At 48.8% G+C, this 21,772-nt stretch overlaps 1 protein-coding gene across 1 annotated transcript; it reads left to right on the top strand.

Annotated features, from left to right (window-relative positions):
• The first annotated feature begins 8,546 nt into the window (after nucleotides 1-8,546).
• LOC112298850 (keratin, type I cuticular Ha7-like) lies at nucleotides 8,547-13,682 on the top strand. The gene is made up of 7 exons (XM_024553971.3): nucleotides 8,547-8,975; nucleotides 10,029-10,111; nucleotides 11,109-11,265; nucleotides 11,557-11,718; nucleotides 11,812-11,937; nucleotides 12,332-12,552; nucleotides 13,266-13,682. Exons 1-7 carry the CDS (start codon nucleotides 8,547-8,549, stop codon nucleotides 13,399-13,401), a joined length of 1,314 nt encoding a protein of 437 aa, XP_024409739.2. The 3' UTR covers nucleotides 13,402-13,682.
• Nucleotides 13,683-21,772: the final 8,090 nt, after the last annotated feature.

Genomic DNA, 21,772 nt, shown 5'->3' with positions numbered 1-21,772 from the left:
TGTAGTTTTCTCTAGAGAGACGCTGCCATTGATGTGCATGCCGTCTCCTCTGCTGCCACCTTCCAGGTGCTGGCGTGGGGCCTGCAGTGGCCGTTGGTGCTCCAAATGCCTGCCTGTGTCTGGGACGTGGCTCTGACATGGGCTGAGGGGCTCCACAGCCAGACTCTTGGGGAGCAGCACCTGAGGGGCTGTGCTCCTTCCATGCTGTGCTAGTCAGTTTCACTTTTTGGCAGGTGCTGGGTGTGTCCAGCAGGACAAAGCTCTCAGATCTCAGCCTGCCCATGTACTATGGTCCGAAGACCAATGCAAAGTCGGCCCTTCTTTGTGGCAGCACAGTATGGCGGCAAGAGCATGTGTTCTAGAGGCGGGCAGACCCGGGCTCACACCCCACCTCTGCAACGCCAGCTGAGTGAAGTCGGCTAGGTCCCTGCACTCTCCTGAGGCCTACTCCTTAGGTGTAAAATCGGAACAATTGTACTTCCCTCTCACTGTTGTTGAGGGATATCCATATAATGCTCCTAGCATATAGAAGCCGCTCAATAAATATTGGTTTATGGGGCTCCCTGGGGGCCAGCAGGGCCAGCCTTTTCTTCCCTGAGGGAAGGAGGGGCTGACGAGGTGGTAGCAGAACCCATTAGTAGCACCAGGGACCACATTTTCCCATGTTGGTGGCTGGGAAGTTGGTCCATACTCCCATCCACTTATAAACCATCATGAAAACCATCCACTGTTTTTATGGGAGTTCAATTTCGCACTCCAAGTGGCCTAGCTGAAATTTTTAATAAAGTATTCTTCGGGTGGTCAGCGGACAGGAATGTCCATTGGGCTCTTGGGCTTCCTCCTATCAAGTAAGCTCCAAGAGTCATGTTTTAAGGAGTGGCTAAGACCCCTTCCTATGCCAGGGCCATGGAAGTCTGGTCTGTCCCCCTCTTCCCTGGCCAGGTCACACCCTGAATAAACTCTCACTGTGGGACCCCCATGGCTACTAGGTGTGGCAGGAAAGGCTACTCAGACACAGGTGGGACTGCGGGCTAGGGAGGCTGGCAGGTGGCTGGTCCAGGGCACTTGGACCTTGTGGTTTTATTCTTATAGCCTGAGGGCTCAGGGCTCCCTCTGGCCCCATATTCCCAAGCACTCCTCCTCGTCAGGGTGGTTCTCCCACCTGCACGTCGAGGTCCCCTCTGTGGCGTGGCTGCATCATGATATGGTATCTGGTTTTGCTTTGGTCACAGTAATTTCAACCAGATTGATTATTTTCTTCCCCCTGAGATGTCTGCTGCCTGGGCTTGAGAACAGGTCTAGTTTTGAGCCACCTCGCACAAACCCCGTTAGTCTTCAGTTCACCACCCCGCACTCCCAACGTGCTGGTTATAATATGTCTTTCCACTTTGGTCTCTTCAGGCTTCTCCACCCACCATGTTTTTTGACTTTAAATGCAATTTTCCTCAAGTCCCAGCAAAGTGGAAAGGCATAGGGTGGGTGGCCACGAGCCCCTGGGGGCAGATGCTGGCAGCCACTGACAGAGCTTTGGGAAGGGACCCCTACTTCTGCTCCCACCACTGTCCATGCCGGGAAGCCAAGAAAATCAAGGTGGAATTCTGGGCTTTCCAGAATGGGAGCATTTTAAATTTATATACTAGTTCATGTGTGTGCGTGTGTGTGGTCCATTATGTGTGATACCTAAGGCTCCGCCTTGTCCTCTTCCTAAGAACAAAATCAAATTTGTCCCTACTGATGACCCCTTACAATAATCTTCACAAGCTCATCTTTCCAATCTTTTTTTCATCCATGGCTTTTCATTTAATGAGTATTTAAAAATCCCTCACCATCTCACTTAATGTCTTAACTTTCAGAAATATAAATACCAGCCCTGGCCAGGTGGCCCACTTGGTTGGAACGTTGTACCCCAAAAGGCTGCAGGTTCAATCCCAGGTTGGGGTGCATATGGGAGGCAACCAACTGAGGTTTCTCCCTCTCTCTCCCCCAACACCCTTCTAAAAATCAGTAAATGTATCCTCAGGTGAGGATTAAAATTTTTTTAAAATACCAAACTCATTTTATGATTAAAAGATACCTCATTTAGAATATAGATTGTGCTTGTTTTCAAAAGACACTCCTTCTATCCAAGATATCTTCCCTGTTTTGAAGATTCCCAATGCCACACCCCTCTGAGGTCATTCTTCTATTGAGAATCAGGGTTCCTGCTCAGGTATGAGCCCCTGGGCTAACTCACCTCTCTACCTGCCTGCAGGTGTCAGAAACCTTAGCAGCTCAGGAGAGTTTCTCCTTTTGTCCAAACAGCCCAGCTTGCTGTCTCCTGGTTCCATGCATTTATCTCTGACCCCCTGGTGGGCAGTCCCATCCACTGCCTTTCACACTCTCCAAACCTGAGTTGCGCTTCTCTCCCTTGAGCCAACTCTTTGCCTTGACTTCTCAGCTTCCCTTCCCATCACATTATTGTCCCAGGAACCCAGGGGTGGCCTCAAGGACATGTTGGTGTGTCCCTCCCTTCTTTGGTCTACCATATACAGCAAATCTCTCAGCCTTATAGAGTCCTTTTACAACACCTCTGTCCTCCATCCCTTCCTTCCTATGGGCACTGCTGGTGGCTAGTAAGAGCCTCCTCCTGCCAATCTTTCAAGTTCCAGATCAAGTCTCCTTGATACTCTCAATCCCTAACACTGTGACCTCTCCTTCCTCTGAGTTACATGGCCTATCTCTGATGTTCTCGTTTTTTTGAGAAGGGGGGATTTCTCTGATTCATCTCTGCACCCTCCGTGGAGACTCGAGAGGGCATCGCTGTGTTAAGAGCTCATGAATATTGGATCGCTTAAAGTAGGTCGCCGGGACAAAGTCGCTGATGAAAGGAAGCCCCGCCTCAGTGAATGTTGCCCGCACCTGTACAATCTGTACACATCTACTGGCCTCTTCTTAATACAAAATCTTCCAACATTTTATTCTAAAGCCCCATTTAAGGGTGGTAAGGATTACGGGGAATATATTCAGAGGAATGTCCTCGGGATGGCAGGCAAGGGGACTTAGAACCATGCTAAATAAAGAACCAGGAATGAGAGGCTTCCAGTCAAAATCGCGGCATAGGCAGACAAGCCATGTGGTTGTGCTCTTTGTACAACCACATCAAAATTACAACTAAAATACAGAATAACCACCACTCAGAAATGTCAGAAATCGAGTTGAATGGAAGTCTGACAACTATGGAATTAAAGAAATCACATCCATCCAGACTGGTAGGAGGGGTGCAGACGTGGAACAGGTAGGTCTCTCACCCTCATGTGGTGGATGAAAATTCTGGAGGGATATCTTGGGAGTAGAGAGTCCCAGACCTGACTGATTGTACATTGTTCATTTTTTAATAGTCATTCCAAATACCGTGAGATGCATTGTTACAAGGAAGTCCCTTGCCTGCTCTAAAGCCACCCACTTCTCCCTAAGAAGGGCCAGTCCCCGCCTGAGTCCACACAGGGGAGGGTGATAGCGTTGCTTTTGTGTAAATTATGTAATCCAAATTTTTAAATCTTCGCCTTAATACTTGTTCTTTTTGTTTTATTTTGAATGGTCAACCATCGTGGCCCCCCTTTTTGTCCCCAACTTGAGATGTATGAAGGCTTTTTGGTCCCCTGGGAGTGGGCTGAGGTGGGGAGCAGCCAGGGCTTCCCTGTACACTGACTTGAGACCAGTTCAATAAAGTGCACACCTTAAAGGAAAAAAAAAAAAAGAGTCCCAGACCTATATCAGGCTTCCAAGCCCAGGGTTCCAGTGCCAGGAAGATAAGTCCCCATAACTTCTGGCTGCAAAACTCAGTAGGAGTCGGCGGAAGAAACTGCTGGAGCCCCAAGCAGTTCTTCTTAATAAACCCCCACACAGACTCACCTACTCAGACTCACTCCCTCTGAGCTCCAGTGCTGGGGCGGCAGCTTGAATGGCACCAGTGACATAGTGGGAGAAGCTGAAGTGTCTGGCATTGGGGTGAGCAGAGGCCATTGTCCCTTTTCTGAGCTCTTCCCCTGCAGAGCCATGGAGCCAGCAGGCTAGTGCCATACAGGTGGGCTAACACTGTTTGACCCACCTTGGAGATCCCCAGAGACTGTGCCACCCAACTTACAGACCCACCCAAGCTGCCTTTCCATATGAATAGCTGGTCTTTGCTCACACTTCACAGCTTCCTAAATCCTCTCAAACAAGCAGCAGCTGGCCTCAATGAGCTCCAGGCCAGGCACGAGCAGCAACCAGATTAGTTTCACAGCTTTGCTTCACCTGGGAATCTCCAAGCCCAGCACAAATAGCAGCCTTCTCAGGTTGCTTTATAGCTCAGGAAGGGAGGATCTGGGCAAAACACAGGTGGGGGCTAACTTTGGCCTGTACCACCCAGGAAACTCCAGGGCAGGCGTACCTAGTGGATACTACAGATCACTTTGGAGCACCACCACCCTGACCCTGAACAGCTGATCCTCCATGGAGGATGGAGGTTGGTCAGAGGACACAGCCAATCTTGTAGCTGACCAGCCTGGGTAAATCCTTCCCATTGATCTGCCAACAACAACCAAAGCTCAACTACAAGAGGAGGGTGAACTCAGCCCACACGAAAAACACAACTTGAATACCCAGCTTGGGTGATAGGGGAGGCTGTGCCACTGGATCCTATAGGACACCTACTACATTAGGCCACACTACCAAGACACAGAATCAAAGCAGCTCTACCTAATACATAGAAACGAACACAGGGAGGCTGCCAAAATGAGGAGACATGGCCCAAATGAAAATGGATCAAAACTCTAGGAAAAGAGCTAACTGAAATGGAGATCAGCAATCTATCAGATGCAGAGTTCAAAACACTGGTGATAAGGATGCTCCAGGAACTTAGTGAGGACCTCAGCAGCATAAAAAAGATCCAATCAGAAACAAAGGCCTCACTAATTGAAATAAAAAACAATTTACAGGGAAATAACAGTAGAGTGGATGAACCAAGAATCAAATCAATGATTTGGAACATAAGAAAGATATAAACAACCAATCAGAAGAACAGGAAGAAAAAAGAATGCAAAAAAAATGAGGGCAGTATAAGCAGCCTCTGGACAACTTCAATAGGCCCAACATTTGCATCATAGGGGTACCAGAAGAAGAAGAGAAAGCAAGAAATTGGAAATCTATTTGAAAAAATAATGAGAGGAAACTTCCCTAATTTGGCAAAGAAAATAGACATGCAAGTCTAGGAAGCACAGAGAGTCCTAATCAAGTTGGACCCAAAGAGGCCCACATCAACACATATCATAATTCAAATGCCAAAGGTTAAAGATAAAGAATCTTACAAGCAGCAAGAGAAAAGCAGAGAGTTACTTACAAAGGAGTTCCCATAAGACTGCCAGCTGATTTTTCAAAAGAAACTTTGCAGGCAAGTAGCGACTGGCAAGAAGTACTCAAAGTGATGAAAAACAGGTGCGATCTACAACCCAGATTACTCTGTCCAGCAAAGCTATCGTTTAGAATTGAAAGGCAGGTAAAATGCTTCCCAGACAAGGTAAAGCTAAAGGAACTCATCATCACCAAGCCCTTACTATATGAAAAGTTAAAGAGACTTATTTAAGAAAAAGAAGATCAAAACTATGAACATTAAAATTACAACAAACACAACTATCAACAACTGAATCTAAAAAACAAAAATGAAAACAAAAACAAACTAAGTAAACAACCAGGACAGGAACAGAATCATAGGTATGGGGATCATTTGGAGAGTTACCAGCTGGGAACGGGAAAGGGGGAAGCCGAAGGGGGAGAAACGGGGAAAAGGTGCAGGGGTCAAGAAGCATAAACGGCAGGAACAAAATAGACAGGGGGAAGTTAAGAATAGCATGGGAAAGGGAGAAACCAGAGAACTTACACACAGGACCCATGGACATGAACTAAGGCGGGGGGTATTGCATAAGGGAATGGGGATACTGGGAGGAGGGGGACAAAGGGAAAAAAAATGGGACAACTGTCATAGCATAATCAATAAAATGTAATTAAAACCAGAAAAAACTACAGAACACCACCACCCTGACCCTGCACAGCTGATCCTCCATGGAGGCATAGGAAATAGATGAACAAGAAAAAATTCCTTAGTGTGATCTCCATTCAAGTAAGAGCACAGGTAATAAATAAATAAATGAAATACCCTCCCCTCCCCCACCAGGAGTGAGAAATCGCTCAGCAGTCACAAAGAGCCGAAGGTCTGCCACGAGGCAGAATTACTGGATTTATCCTCTCTGGGACCCCATGGGGTAGAATGAGAATGTAAATTAAATAAAGGGCAAACTCTGACTTACTTGCTAATGCATCACCAGTGCCCAGCACCTGTGCCTGCTCGGCATAGGTAGGTCCTCAATAAATATTTGTTAAATGAATGCATAAAAGAACCCATGAACACAATAGGTAAAAAGAGCAAGGAGGTAGATTTGTCTCTGCATAAAGAACTTTCTAATAATCCCTATGCTGTAAGTCTCTGAAGGCAACACTGGCTGTTATTTATTTCTTGATTCTACCACCTTGCACAAAGCCTGGGATACTGTGAGCCACGGGGCCAAGGTGGCCAAGGACGGGATGAGTCATCCTGGAAAATGGTGGTCCAGGCAACTAGTTAGAGGGAGGTTATCAGAAAGGATTTACTGCCAAAGGGTCCTAGACTAGAGGACTTTGAGATCCCCTTTGGCTTGGGTGTTTTATGTTTTGAGCCAGCATAACTGCCCTCCTGGTGAATTCATTCATCTTAAGAATGGGGTCAAAGGAGCGTCTTCGTCTTCGTTAGCATAGTCTGGAAGCTGGCTGGCTGCCCTCTTCCAGGGCTTATTAAACAACTGGCTACTGGCTTGTTTGTTTTAGGAATAGAGGAGGCCATAAAACTTCTGATGCTCTGACTGTGTCTGAGGATTAAGAAAATTCAAATTTTGTTCTAGAATCTCCTAAGTAATGGACAATCAAGGTAGGAGCATTTCAAAGAAACGCAAGAAGTTTCAAAGGATGAAAGATCAAAGTTCTTCCACGTGTGTCTTTTAAAATAAGGCGAGGAGGGACTCAGTGGGTGAGAACATCAGTGTCCAATAAGCGGAAATGCTCAGAAAGGCGGGAGGTGCCTGAGAACAGACACCCTAAATCACTTCCCACCTGAATTAGACTGTAGACTCCAATACACAGGAATGTAATTTTATTTCTTGGGAATCACAAATTACCCAGTTTCATTCCCAAGTTTTTCCTCCACTTCCAAAAGTGCTTATGTGCTTCCCCGTTGGACAGGGCAAGTCTCAGTTGCCAAAATCAGTTTGATACTTTGTATTCTCATTTTAATTCAGTTCAAAATACTTTAATTTCTCATTTGACTTCTTGGACCCATGAGTTATGGAAGTGTGTTATTTAGTTTTCAAACACCCAAATCAATTTAGAATTTAGGTTTCTCTTTAATTGTTCCGGGCTACTGTTTCCCCCTAATATTTATACAGGAAACTTCCTTCTCTTTTCTGTTACTTTCCTTCAAAAGTAAGGAACCTGGCTATTTTTCTTCATATTTGAGGCAAGGCAGCTACCAGGGGCAGATCTTATCTTTGACTGGCCTTGACCTGAAGACTGTATGTGGGATGGTGCCGGCATTCAAGGCTTCTCACAATCCAGGCTAAATACGGCTTTCCAGGGCTGGCGTATATGTGTTCATTGTAAGCACCAACGTAGGCAGGCTCTTTTCCGATTCCCAAACGTGTTTGATTCTGTTCATTTCCTTCTCTATGAGCGATGCTGTCTCTCCCATTCCTCATGGAACCATCATTCAAAACACATTTTAAATGCTCCCTCTTCTGTGAAGTCTTTTTATGGTCTCTCAGTGTGATCTTTTCTTAAAATTTTCACAGCTTGTGTATGAAAATTTTTTTTTAAAAAAACACTCCTCCTATTGCCTTTATAATATCTAGGCCATTTATTTTCTTATCTCTCTTATTAAAACCTAACCCCCCTCTCCTCCAAGCAGGCCAAGCAGTGTCCTGCCCTGGATACTTCCTATATATCTGCTGATACAAACTCACTGTGCTTTTCCTCTTTCCTCAGAGTGCCTGGTGGACTAATATTTTAGATTTTGCCATGATGAGGACATTCCAAGGTAGGAGAAGACCACAGGAGTGACAGAGATTTTGAGGAAATTTTCAGAGTGTCTGGGTCTCGATCATTTCACAGATAAAAGCTGATAGAAGGGAAAGACTTCATCGCCCCAGAATGTGGGCATCCCAACAAAGGGCTCTTTTTCAGTGTCTTTTCTAAGACTCTGCACGGATGAAAAGCATCCTGTGTAGGTTAGGCCTCTTTCATGAACTCATTAACTCTTTATAGGAGACAAAATCACTGACTAACCGAGTGATCGTATGACATTCAACATAAATATTAATGAGCAAAATGCCAGTTTTCTTGCCCCGACTCCCACTACAGGCCTATATAAGACCTAGAGGAGAAGGAAGGTTTTCGTCCCAAGCAATCCAGCCGTGGACAAACCAGGAGTCCAGCTCTTCAGTGCCATGACTTCCGACTGCTGCAGTTCTTCCCTTGGAGGGCAGGTTTCAGAGGCCGAGGCTGCCTCCCTGGGCCTCTCGGCCACCCTGGCACATGCCAACCGCATCCGGGTGGGGACGACCCCTCTGGGCCGACCCAACCTCTGTCTGCCCCATAGCTGCCACACTGCTTGCCCCTTGCCAGGGACCTGCCACATTCCTGGCAACATCGGAATCTGTGGCACCTACGGTGAAGGCACCCTGAACGGCCACGAGAAGGAGACCATGCAGTTCCTGAACGACCGCCTGGCCAACTACCTGCAGAAGGTGCGCCAGCTGGAGCAGGAGAACGCGGAGCTGGAGACCAAGATCCGGGAGTGGAGCAAATGCCACGAGACCACCATGTGCCCCAACTACCAGTGCTACTTCCGGACCATCGAGGAGCTCCAGCAGAAGGTGGGGTTTGTGGTGCTGCAGGTCATGGGTTGGCAAACTATGGCCAGGGGGCCAAATCCACCCTGCTGCTTGATTTTATAAATAAAGTTTTATTGGCACAGCTATGCTCATTCACTGATGCATGGCCTATGGCTGCCACTGTAGAGGCAGAGTCATGTCAGAGACTCATGGTCTGCAAAGCCTAAAATACTTAGTATCTGGCCCTTTACAGAAAAAGATGACTGACCTTTGCAGTCTATGTCCAGGGCCTGGATTGGCAGTGCAAGCCTCACCAGCTGGAATGCTTTTTAGATTGTGGGAAGAGGATCTCTTCAGTGAAGGTGACGGGGGTGTGTAAAGGATGAGACGTAGGAGTCGACTGTCCAGGGTTCTGAGTTTATGTTCACGTACTTACAATTCCTAAACTGTAGTTGCAGGGACAGTGCGACCTAACTGCTGGCGCAGTGAAAGGGGTCAGAGGAGCGTGTTCTAATGTCCTGTGTGAGCCGGTGTGTACCCATCAGTGGCACTGGCCTCTCATCCATCAGAGGCACTGGCCTCTCATCTGCTGTCCCCTTTGACTATCAGGTCAATGCTTCTTAAGAGTCTACATCTTAGTTGTGGAGACAGGAAGACAAAGATTGTCAGAATGGGGGACACAGGAATCTTGCTGGATTCAGAGAAGACCTCAGGGAGGTTGACTAACCAGTGTAAAGGACTTCTTCTTGGGAAAGGACCCCACCTTATCTAAAACTTTCGTAAGCAGCCATTGTTCTCTAGTCTAGACTCCAGGTCTTCTGGTTTATATCTGCTAAGCATCACACCTGGCCAAAGAAAAGTGTCTTTGTTATACGTTCTGTTTGCTACTACCTTCCACCTCTCGGTTCCCCAGACAGGCATCCTTTTGCACCCTCCACCACGCCCTGCGCCATGCAAGCATCTCATACATGTTTGGGGGTTTGTGTTGTCTGAGGGGATGCTGCAGTTTGAATCCCAGCCAACAGGACTTCCTTTGACCTGAGGCCACAGATGGTCTGTGAACAGTGACTCACGGAGCCTACTTTCTTTCCCCAGATCCTGTGCATCAAATCTGAGAACAACAGGATGGTTGTTCAAATCGACAGCGCCAAGCTGGCTGCAGATGACTTCAGGACCAAGTGAGTTGGGGTTGGACAGGGAGAGGGAGGAGCCAAATGTCTCTGCTGGCTTCTCTCTTGAGATGCAGTTGACATCAGCGATGTAATCAACCAGGCCCCAAACCAACAGTTCCAGCCAGAGACAACGGAGGGCATTAAGCCTAAGATCTTAGAAGAAACCCCCCACACCCCCCCGCAACCCACAGAATTGTTTTGCTTTTATAGTTTACGACATGATTTAAAATCATCAGCCACTTGATTCTATTGTAAGAAGGGCCTGGTGAGGCAGGTAGGGCAGTGGTAGACTCTTCTTCATGGGGACACGGAGGCTCAGGGCACTGAAGTGACTTGCCAGAAGTCACGTGGCTACTGAGTGGCAGAACCGGAACTTGGGCCCTGATTCTCTACCCTGAGGCCACTTCCTAGGAAACTGCTGCCTCAGGGAGGACACGATTCCACACCGCAGCCCGACCAGGCTGTCAGTGCTGACAACTCATGACGCTTCGGAGGCTCCTGAAGGTCCAAGGGTTCCTCCCACCAGGGAAGGGCCCACCTGGGGGCAGGAAGGGGCACCACACTTCATTGTCCTTCTTCAGGGTGCTGTGGAAGCCTCACTCCTCTTGAGCTAAAGAAAGCTGTATCCTTCCTCTTGTCCTGGCATTTGGCTTCTAATCCGAGGATTCTAGGGTCCATCTCAGCAGGGAGAATGGAAGAGGGGGGTCTGCAGTGACCCTGCTGCACTGTAATGGCCTGGGCGCTCTGAGCCCCTGCCTCTGGTCATCAGCCATGTGTCCATTCCGCCATCCTCAGCCCTGGCCGCTCTGCCTGGTCCATCTTAGGTGCCTAGTATCAAATGAGTGGGGGACACCCTGTTGCTTTCTGGCCATCAGTGCACTACCCAGGAAAGGCCAACTCACAACTAGACTGCGGAGAGAGGCCAGTGAGGGTATGGCTGTCAGTTGGGTCCTGGGGCCCCTTCTGCACTTGAACCCTGACTTCTGTACCTGCTCTGGTAAAGGTACCAGATGGAGCACTCACTCCACCAGTTGGTGGAGGCCGACGTCTGTGGCATGCGCAGGGCGCTGGATGACCTCACACTCGCCAAGTGCGACCTGGAGGCCCAGGTGGAGTCCCTGAAGGAGGAGCTGCTTTGCCTCAAGAAGAACCATGAGCAGGTGGGTGGCTCTTTGTGTGACCTGTGTAGGCTTCTGGGGGCTGAATTCAGGCCCATTCGGGGGGAAGCAATGAGTCTCTGCCTCCTGAGCAGGACGCAAGCTCTGCAGGCCCTGCCCCACAGTTATCTCATACACTCAGGTGGGGAATTCTGGCTGTCGGTGGGAGTGCGTTCTTCATCCACAGAGGAGCACAGGGAAATCACCAGGGGTGACGGACAGTGGGAGATCATTGAGGCTTTGGGTGGAGGACAGTGGGCACCCCATGAGCAGGGTGTTCTCCTGTGCCCACAGGAAGTGAACACTCTGAAGTGCCAGCTGGGAGATAAGCTCAGCATTGAGCTGGACACCGAGCCCTCCGTGGACCTGAGCAGGGTGCTGGAGGAGACGCGGTGCCGGTACGAGGCCATGGTGGAGACCAACCGCCGCGATGTGGAGCAGTGGTTCCAGGCGCAGGTGAGGCGGGGCCGCAGAGCAGGGGGGCAGGGGAGCCCCGCTTCCATCTGGGTCAGTGCACTGACCCGTGTTGTTTGATCCACTGTGCTTCAGTCGGAGGGCATCGGCCTGCAGGCCATGTCCTGCTCTGAGGAGCTGCAGTGCTGCCAGTCAGAGATCCTGGAGCTGAGATGCACGGTGAACGCCCTGCAGGTGGAGCTTCAGGCGCAGCACAATCTGGTGAGCTCCTTTGTATGCATGGAAGGCTCAGCTTGGCTCCCACTTACGTGAACAGTTCTGGATTCAGTACATGCCCCCCTTAAATAGAGACCGGGACGCAGCTTCAACCTTGACCTCATTTCCTTTGCACTAAACATTGTCATGGATGCGGATGCTGAGGGAACGAACATTAACCCAGATGAGGGAGGTTCTGCAAACCTATCCTAAGGTCTGTGATGAAGACCCATAGCACAATGGCATGTTGGCAGTTCCTCCAGCTGGGGAACGCTAATGGGAGTTGGACTGCTCTCTGGGCCTGGCAACGTCTTGGGGTGTCAAGGTCTGACTGCAGAGCCTGAGGGCAGGAATCCATCCATGATTTTTAACTTGCTTTTCATTTTCTTTGGCATCACAGAAGGACTGTCTGCAGAACTCCCTGTGTGAGTCTCAGGCCCGCTACGGCACCGAGCTGGCCCAGATGCAGAGCCTGATCAGTACTGTGGAGGAGCAGCTGGCGGAGATCCGGGCTGACCTGGAGCGGCAGAACCAGGAGTACCAGGTGCTGCTGGACATCCGGGCCCGGCTGGAGGGGGAGATCACCACGTACCGGGGCCTGCTGGAGAGCGAGGACTGCAAGTATGTCCCCTTGTGTCTGTGTCAATGTCATGTATAAAAGCAGGGACCTCTTATTGGCAATGACCTAAAAAGGAGGGGTGGCATTGCAGACGCCATCTTTGAAGACAGACTTGCTACCCAGTAAGCTGCTGAGCTGCCTGGATGTGAGGGTGTGCAGGAGTTTTCACCTCATGCCAGCCATTGTGTTGACCATGTGCTCTCCTAGGTGCTAGCCACTGCCACAGGGGTTACCATATGGGGAACTCAGCGTGTTCAGGTTTTACTAAATTCTCTGTGGAAGAAGTAGCGGGGATCTTCATACTCGGCATTAGAAAATACTGCATGGGGCACTAGCACCTACTCTCACGCAGTCCCTCAGCAGTGTTGTGAGAAGGCCAGGGTGACTACTACGGCCCTTTGAGCGATAAGGGACAAGGTTAGGGGCTGTGTTTAAATTAAGAGCATGGCCAACGTCTGGCCTGCTCTTGTTCATCAGCCTTTCTGCCTTTCTCTCTGCCTTGTGCCTTTCCACATGGCAGGTAACGCTCGTTGTACACACGGGTGCTCTGAGCTTGGGCCACGGCTTCACTGTGGACTCTGGCAAGTCACCCCCTTTCTAAAGGGACTTCTGAGGTCTAAAATCCTGTTGTTCCTCCAATTCTAAAGTTCCTATAGGCTTTTGTTTTTTATGTACTTCCGATGCAGCGTTACAGACAGCTGTTTTCTCTCTGCAGGCTTCCTTGCAACCCATGCACGACCCCAGCCACCAGCACCCCCTGTCCAGCTCCTGCAGCCTGCAGCACTTGCTCTCCCTGCCTTTCCAGGCCTCCTCAGGCCTCCTGTGGACCCTGCTCATTGCCTGGATGCTGATATATTCCTCAGCCCGAGGTACCAGAGAATGGAAAATGTTCCTTCGGCTCCCCCAGGCCTGCCATCCAAGCCTTCCTTCCTTAGCCGTCCCAGGGAGACAGGCAACGTGGGGGGTGCTTCTCTGCTGGTGGGCTTTCCCGTCCAGTAGCTCAGCTCTGGCCCCTGGATCTGTGCTTCCTTTTCTCTCTTCTATTTTATTTCTTCCACTGCTTCCTGGTTTCTCAGAGATGTGGCAGGTAGCCTTGTTTTAGTTTTACCAATAAATTTCACTTCTGCAGCAAAAAAGAGCCCTCTGCCTGCTGGTCTGTTTCTCCATCCCATGCCGACAGTGTTCCTGGGAGCAACTTGGGCCAGCTGTTCCCGTAGAAGCAGGGCTCGTGGCTCACTAGGGTGGTTCTGGGGGATGGCAAAGCCAGGGACGACTGGGACTAAACTGGCACAGATGAGACATCCTTGGCCCTGAACCTGCTCAAGACTATTTAGAGCCATATTCACAGAGTTTTAAAGATACACACACTAAATAAAACCCCTCTTTTACCTAAATGAAGCAACATGGTTCTCGTGCAAAGGAGAGGCTCTACCCAGAGGTTGTGCTGGGCCTCCGCAGAACACCCTGCGTAAAGTCAGTTTTTGTGATCTCATGCTCAATTTGAGCAAGACGCTGAGCTGGGCTTTACAGACATCGTCACCAAAGGTCCCACAGAAGCCCTGCAAGCAGGGAACAGCTGTTATTATTTCCAGCTGCTGAGTCAAGGCTTGAACCTCAGTCTCTCTGAACTAGGTCCAACGCCCACGCTCTGGAAGCTTTGAAGGGAAAAGTAATTAAACAGGAGAAGGTGTACAGTGGTGGCTCTTCAAGTGTGGTCCTCCAACCAGTAGCAGCAGCATTACCCAGAAACTTGTTGAAGATTCAAATTCTTGAGCCCCATCCCACACTTTCTGGATCAGTAGTCTGGTTACCAAGACGTCTGGATGATTCTATGCACTCTCACGATTGAGAACCTCTGGGTTAGGGGGCTTATTTGGGGAATGAGCCCCTGCCTGGCCACACGCTCTGCAGAAGGAGTTGGCCTTGCTCCCCTGATCAGTCCCATGGGTGAGGAATGCCTCAGACCACTGACATGGTGAATTTCCGCTGCGTGTTCCGAAACTCTGGACATGTTAAATGGTGGTGATTGCTGAGTCTGTCAGACTTTCAGTCTAGAAAGGGTCAGTCAAACTGAGCCACCCAAGCTCCTCCACAGGCCCCACTGGCAAGTCCTTCTGGCAGCTGCTGGGCTTGAAACTTGCAGGTAATAGACGCATGGACCCCAGGCTCCATCTTTAGGCAGCTGTGGCCGAGAACAGCACGTCTCTGGAAAGCAGCATTGCAACTGGCCGAAGATGGGGGGCTGCGGGTTTCCCATCTCTGGAGACATTCAAGCAGGGTCTTTGCAACCCCCTGGTGGGGATGTTGAGGTGGGGACTCAAGTGTCTGATGCAGTTGGATGAGATGACTGTAGAGTGTCTTCTAGTCCCCAAATTCTATGACTCTAGCTTTCTAGGTCTTATTTGTTGGTGAAACAAATGCTCAAGTGGAGCCAACAAACTGTGTTCCTCTCTGCTCTGCGAACACTCTGAATCGAAGTCACTTGCTGAGACATTTGCAAAGTCCAGCTGATGGTGGTTGCATCCAGCCCATCCTGGTGTGGGAGTGAGCACCGTCCCAAGCCTCGGGGGTGGAGAAAGCTAAGCCAGGGTCTGGTTGCTCTGCCTCCAACTGCCCTTGAGCCCAGAATCTTACCTGGTGGCTACGGTCTGTGTAGACAGGACCGTTGCTTGGGAGGCTTCAGGACACTGGAGGAAGCTTTGGAAGAAGGGTCAAAGGCTGTTAAGCCCTCCTCTCCCCTCCACTGCACCTCTGCTTTGTTTCCCAAGTGGTGGAGGTGTTTGGGCACAGGTGACATACCTCTGAGGCACTTACCTAAGAGTGGGTCCCCCTAAGAAAGAGCCATTTTGACTAGTCTTAATTTAGCCTTTGGCCCAAACACCTTCACCTCCTCCTTTGTACTTAAATAGCTCCTTTCATCCAACCAGTTCAAAGCTGTCTAACAAAATAAACCCAGTTGTTCTTGAACATGACAGAGTAATCAAGCATTGTGTTTGTTCAGGAGAGCGAGAAGTGAGTCATTCAGAGATGGAGGGATTCTTCTGGTGACTTGCAATGAGTCAATGGGGCCCCAGGATGATTGACTCGTATTTCTCAAGTTCACATCCAGTGCCCTGTAATTTATAATTATAACATTAGCTTTCGTGAGACATTGTTTGTGTATGTGTGCGTGTGTGAAGTGGTTAGAGTTCCTGGGAAGAAATGCTGGGTGGAGGGGCCCATTATGCTTGGGGAAGTGTGAAGAGCTTCCCTAGAAACTAAACAGCCCATCGTTACCACCATCACTGTCATCACCACCACCACAACCATTGTTTTCTTCATCCTCCTCCTCCTCCTCCTCTTCACCACATATCTTCATCATCACATTGCAATCGAAGGTCACATTCATTGACCTCTTACTATAAACCAGGCACTAAGTTACAGATAAGGTTACATGCACAAACACATTTAATCCTTATAGCAGTTCTATAAAGCCAATGCTTTTGCTAGCCTCGTTTTGCAGATGGGGAACTGAGGCTCGGAGAGGTTAAACAACACACCCAAGGTCACACAGCTACTAGGTAGTGAAGTCAGGATTCAGAGCCAGGCAGTCTGCCTCTAGCAACAGCTCTCAACCTCCATGCTTGGCGGTGACTGAGTCTCACATTGCGTCAGCAGAATCTTAATTGCCCCCCAGTGCTTTTCCTTGAAGGAAATGAGAGTGTTTATGCTAGAGAAGACATTTCTGAGTATTTATGCCACACAAGGTGGAGCGAGGAATGGAATTCCTGTAGCAACTCAAAAGAGCTCGACCATCCTGGCCATTTTAATGCCTGGGAGTCATCATAGAAGGTCAGCCCATCCCCTGCCATTACTAAAACCACTTTGTCTATTGAGGAAGACGAGAAGAAAAATGGTCAGAGTCCCTTATACATGTTCACCATTTTACCACTTACAGAGCACTTTTGTATGGGTTATTCAGTTAGAGTCCCCTCCCTCCAAGCCCCAAGGGAGACAGAACAGCGTCACCACCCCATGCTTCTGCGGGAGAAGTTCAGGGTTAGGGAGGTGAAATGCCCTCCTCAGTCCTCACAGCTGGTGTCACCCAAGCCTGAGTCCTCTCGTTCCCAGTCCACTGCCCTTTCCCTGCACTGAGCCACTCAGGGCTCTGCTGGAGTTACCTCTGGATAGACAGCACTGCTCATTCAGGCCCACTCTTGGCGCTGGGGAAGGGGGCCAGGATGGATTTACACTGCGGCGAGGGCATTGCGGGGCCTGGAGTTCTCCCCAAGGCTAATCTTCCTGGTGCTTTCTCCAGTGCAATGTCCTCCCCACCCCACCACGTTCAGACTGAGCTTCTGGTCTTTGGCTGTGTTCTGGCCTCCCTCAGCTGAGGCTCCCACTGGATGCTGTTTTTTTGTACTCAAATCTCCCTTGGCTCCTTCCCCCTCTCCCCTCCCTGGTCGTCAGATGTCCTCACCACATGCTCAGCCCTTCCCATGGGCCTCCAAGGCCCTGCCTGACAACACCTCCACCCCGAGGGAGGGCTGGGATCTGAGGCAGCTGCACTGTGCCTGCTCACCAGCAGGTGTCACCCTGTGTCTCCCCACTGACCTCATTCCCCCTTCCAGTTCCTCTTTCTCCTGTTTGGTTGACGCTGCTGCTTTTCTTCCTTCTGCCCTCTACCACATCCCGGAAGCCTCCTTCACCTGCTTTGAAACACATCTCAGTGCCTATGGGGGGACGCTGTGGGGCTGAAGTGGTGAGCAGTCGCCCCCACCGCCTTGTGGTCTCCAAACGGCAAGCACCAAATACCAAAATAACGAATTACCAGGCCTGATTGAAGCAAAGATCCTTAAAAGGAGATCAGTTGTATGAATCCTACCTTGTTCCCCTAGAGAGTGGGGTCACCAACACACCTCGTGGACATAGGAAAATCATCCAAAACAACCCCAGCCCTCAGCCCCTGGCTGAGAATCATGAACTGGGTTGAAAAACCTGGACCGGGGCTGGGGGCAGGAACAGGAGTGGGAAGAAGGGAAGGGGGAAGAAGGAGACTTTGGGGGGTGAAGGGCCCAATTACATCACTTTATATTAGAGTTCGCTCAACAGGACCATCTGTCTGTCTGCTCAACAGGACCAAGAGGTCATGGAGGAAGGGGCAGGTCATCTCCCTACTGCCCGCTGCCCTCCTGTCCCCAGCCGTGGGATTATGCCAGGTGCTTGGTAGCTGTTCAAAAAATGGCCACTTTCCTTAATGTCATACGTACAGTCCTCTAATTATATTAAACACAAATGTATTTCCAAATGTCCATCTCATAGTTTTTAAATAACTCATCTCCTTATGTTTTTATTTCTCAAATATTTTGGGGGGGGGCTATGTTAGCCTGAATTGCTCATAAAAAGATTATCCTCTACCAGAACTATGATTCTTCTTTATCATTTTAGTCCCATGCCCAGCTCAATAAATGCACTTTGAATGAAATTGAGGTAAATAAAGGAAGTGGGTCTGATAGTCCATTGACTGCTCAATTTCCCTCTGAATGAGTAAAATCTGCAGCTATTCCAATTAGGAAATCAAAACAGTACATGAAGTCTGGTCCTCAACTGAGGGAGGGTGTGGACACCTCCTAAGGCCAGAGTCCCATTTTCCCTATTAATTCAAGCAACAAGTTCACTCAAGCCTATTGATATTTTGAAAACACAACAGGAAAAAGCTAGATTTACAAGGGATGTCAGCAGTAATGTTAACTCACCAGCCAGTCCGTCTGCCGTCTCCCTCCTGAATGCTTGTGCCATTCCCTCTTCTGCAGGGAAAAGGGAACCTCCAGGTAACGTGGGTGACCTGTTCTTTCCCTCATCTTCTGTGTGGCTGTTGATTAGCCACGACCTGAAGCCCATGCAGGTCTGACACCTTCTGCTCCTTTCTTCCCTTCTGCTCTCCACACACACTATTCATTCAGGAACAGGCAGCCTGGCCCCGCTGCGAACTACGCTGCCTGCATGTAGACAGTGTATTTCTCAGCCACAGACAAATCTCAGACTGAATCAAGGAGGGTGATGCTCTGGTCTGGACACTTTGGAACAATGTCACTTCTTCCAGAAGCCTCAGAAGCTGTGGTTTCGTGTCTAGAGGTCTTTTTCGAGTCATCGCCACTTACATCTCCCAGGACACTCAATAGGGTGGGCCACTCTTCTGTCCACTGGCTTAGGGTGTCTCGGTTACTTCTCAGTTTTGCATCCCGCAGGTTCATTCTTGTGAAGACAGGGTAGCTTTGTCAGATACGCGTGGCCCCATGTATTTCTGAGGGTTCCTCCTTCCCTCTTCATTATGTTCTTACCTCTCTACTAAACACACCGCTCCCTGGTTCCATCGTTCTCCATTTCTCTGATCTCGTTGCTTCGCACACATACTCTATTTTGGCTTTTCAACTCAGTCCTTGAATTTTCTCATACTGGGAACCTGTGTGCTCTTCTTGGACTAACGCCTCTGCAAGGCTATGCTGGCCGGTCAGTAGATAAGACCTCAGAGCTTGGTGGATGCTGCTGGCATTGAGTCTGTGCTCAGGGGAAACTCCCGGGGAGGCAAGGAAGGCTCAATGGAGGGAATGGCTCCTTGCTGGAAGCCAGCATGGTAGAGCAGGTTGACAGGAGTCGAGGAGCAGGAGGCTGTGATGTTCCTATGAGCAAATGCCCATCAGCCTGATTCACCGGCCTTTCCATTTGTCCCCAGCCCAGAAGAAGTGAGATAGGAGCTTCCTACTGACTGCCGCTGCCCAGCCTTGCGTCCCTCCTCTGCAGTCTCAGTGATGCCTGCCTCAGGACCCACCTATTTCTTCCCCTTTAATTGCCCTGGGAGAAAACAAAGAAATTTTGATTTTATTATAACCTAGGGCTTCTTTGTAGTGTGATGGGGCATCTTAATGGTATTATAATAAGTGATGATAATGGCCTTGGAGAAGGTAGATGAAGGACCTTTTTTTGAATCTGAGACTCAAATGGAGAGCCGCAAGAATATTATCATGAAAGCTTATTGGGGAGAAGGACTCCAATAAGTTGTCAATAAAACTGCCACTCTGGCTGGCAGCCAAAGCCACAGTATAGGCTGCGTCTTCTACCCAAGATGCAAGTGGTACCCGGTCATGCTTGTAATTATGCAGCTTATGTGTATATTCAGAACTTTGGCCACCTCTTCCTCAGGACTTCTGATGCCTTCCTTCATCCCTCAGATCAACCCCAAGTGCTCCAAGCTTGCCTTGCTAAGTCCCCTGCTTATGCTGTGTTTCAGCACTTTCTCTCCTGGTGACCAGGTCCTTGGATTCAGTTACATGACCATAGAACCATCCTTGGGATCTTTTAACCTTTGGTTTGGTTCTTAAACCAGGTTAGAGCCCAGGTGTAGCCCAGTAAGCCCAGGACAGGATCAGTACATCTCCCTGGTGTATCAGTTTCACTTAGAGAATTGGGCAAAATGTTAGACAGTTTAACCGGAATTTTTGGAATGATTTTTAAAATCAAAATGGGTATATCATGGAATATAAAGTCAATTCACATGATGCTTTATGATCAGCTTCAGACTTCTGGTCAAGATGGAGGTGTAGGTAGACATGTTTCACCTCCTTGCGCAACCACAAAAAGAATTACAACTCAATCTCAAAACAATACTCAGAACTGTCAGAAAACTGAACCATATGGAAGTCTGGCAACCAAGGACTTAAAGAAGCCACATTCATCCAGATGGGTAGGAGGGGCAGAGATGCAGTGATGTGGCAGAGGGGCAAGGAGACTCGGTGTGGCACAGAGAGGCAGTGGTGGCAGCAGAGTGGGCACAGTCAGTCCCACATTCATGTTTGGTAGATCAAAATCTGGGGAAGGATATGTTGGAAGCAAGCGATCCCAGCCCCAGGCCAGACTGGACAGCCCAGGGTTTTAGCACTGGAAAGAAAAATCCCCATACCTCTGGCTGTAAAAACCAGTGGGAGTTGGAGTGATGGAAATAACTGCTGGATTTTCAGAAAACTCTGCTTAGAGGGCCCACATAATCTTAAAACATATGCAAACCCACCCACTCTGGGATTCAACACCTGGGCAACAGCTGGAAGGGTGCCAGTCACATACAAGGAGTTGATGAAGTGACTGGAAATGGGGCAAGTGCTGGGCAAACCCCCAGAGGCCAGGTAGTGGCACAGTCCCCTCTCTGAGGTCTCGCCCCACACAGAGCCACAAAGTGGTGAAGTGGGTTGACCCACCCTGGTGATTACTTAAGGCTCCGTACCACACAATTTATAGGTGCCTTTTACAGGGAGTCAAAGTGGCTCTACCTAATACACAGAAACAAACACGGAGGCTGCCAAATTGAGGAGACAAAGAAATGTGGCCCAAATGAAAGAACAGAACAAAACCCCAGAAAAAGAATTAAGCAAAATGGAGATAGCCAACCTATCAGATGCAGAGTTCAAAACACTAGTGATCAGGATACTCAAAGAACTCATTGAGTATGGCAAAAACATAAAGAAAGAAATGAAGCTTACACTAAGTGAAATAAAGAAAAATCTATAGGGAACCAACAGTGAAGGGAAGGAAGCTGGGATTCAAATCAATGATTGGGAGCATAAAGAAGGAATAAACATTCAACCAGAACAGAAAGAAGAAACAAGAATTCAAAAAAAACAAGGATACTATAAGAAGACTATGGGACATCTCCAAATGTGCCAACATCTGAATCATAGGGATGCCAGAAGGAGAAGAGAAAGAGCAAGAAGTTGAAAACTTATTGGAAAAAATAATGAAAGAAAACTTCCCTAATTTGGCAGAGCAAATAGACATACAAGTGCAAGAAGCACAGAGAGTCCCAAACAAGTTGGACCCAGAGAGGACCACACTAAGACATACCATAATTGAAAGGCCAAAGGTTGAAAATAAAGAGAGAATCTGAAAAGCAGCAAGAGAAAAGCAGAGTTATTCATAAAGGAGTCCCCATAAGACTGTCAGCTGATTTCTCAAAAGAAACTTTGCAGGCAAGAAGGGACTGGCAAGAAGTATTCAAAGTGATGAAAAGGAAGGACCTACAACCTAGATTACTCTATCTGGCAAAGCTATCATTTAGAATGGAAGGGCAGATAAAGTGCTTCCCAGACAAGGTAAAGCTAAAGGAACTCATCATCACTGTCATTATCACATGAAATGTTAAAGGGACTCGTTTAAGAAAAAGATCAAAACTATGAACATTAAAAAGGCAACAAA

The sequence above is a fragment of the Desmodus rotundus genome, chromosome 9, assembly GCF_022682495.2.
Source record: "Desmodus rotundus isolate HL8 chromosome 9, HLdesRot8A.1, whole genome shotgun sequence".
Taxonomy (NCBI): Eukaryota; Metazoa; Chordata; class Mammalia; order Chiroptera; family Phyllostomidae; genus Desmodus; species Desmodus rotundus.
The sequence above is the reverse complement of the archived record's forward strand: the minus strand, read 5'-3'. Positions and strand labels throughout refer to the sequence as shown.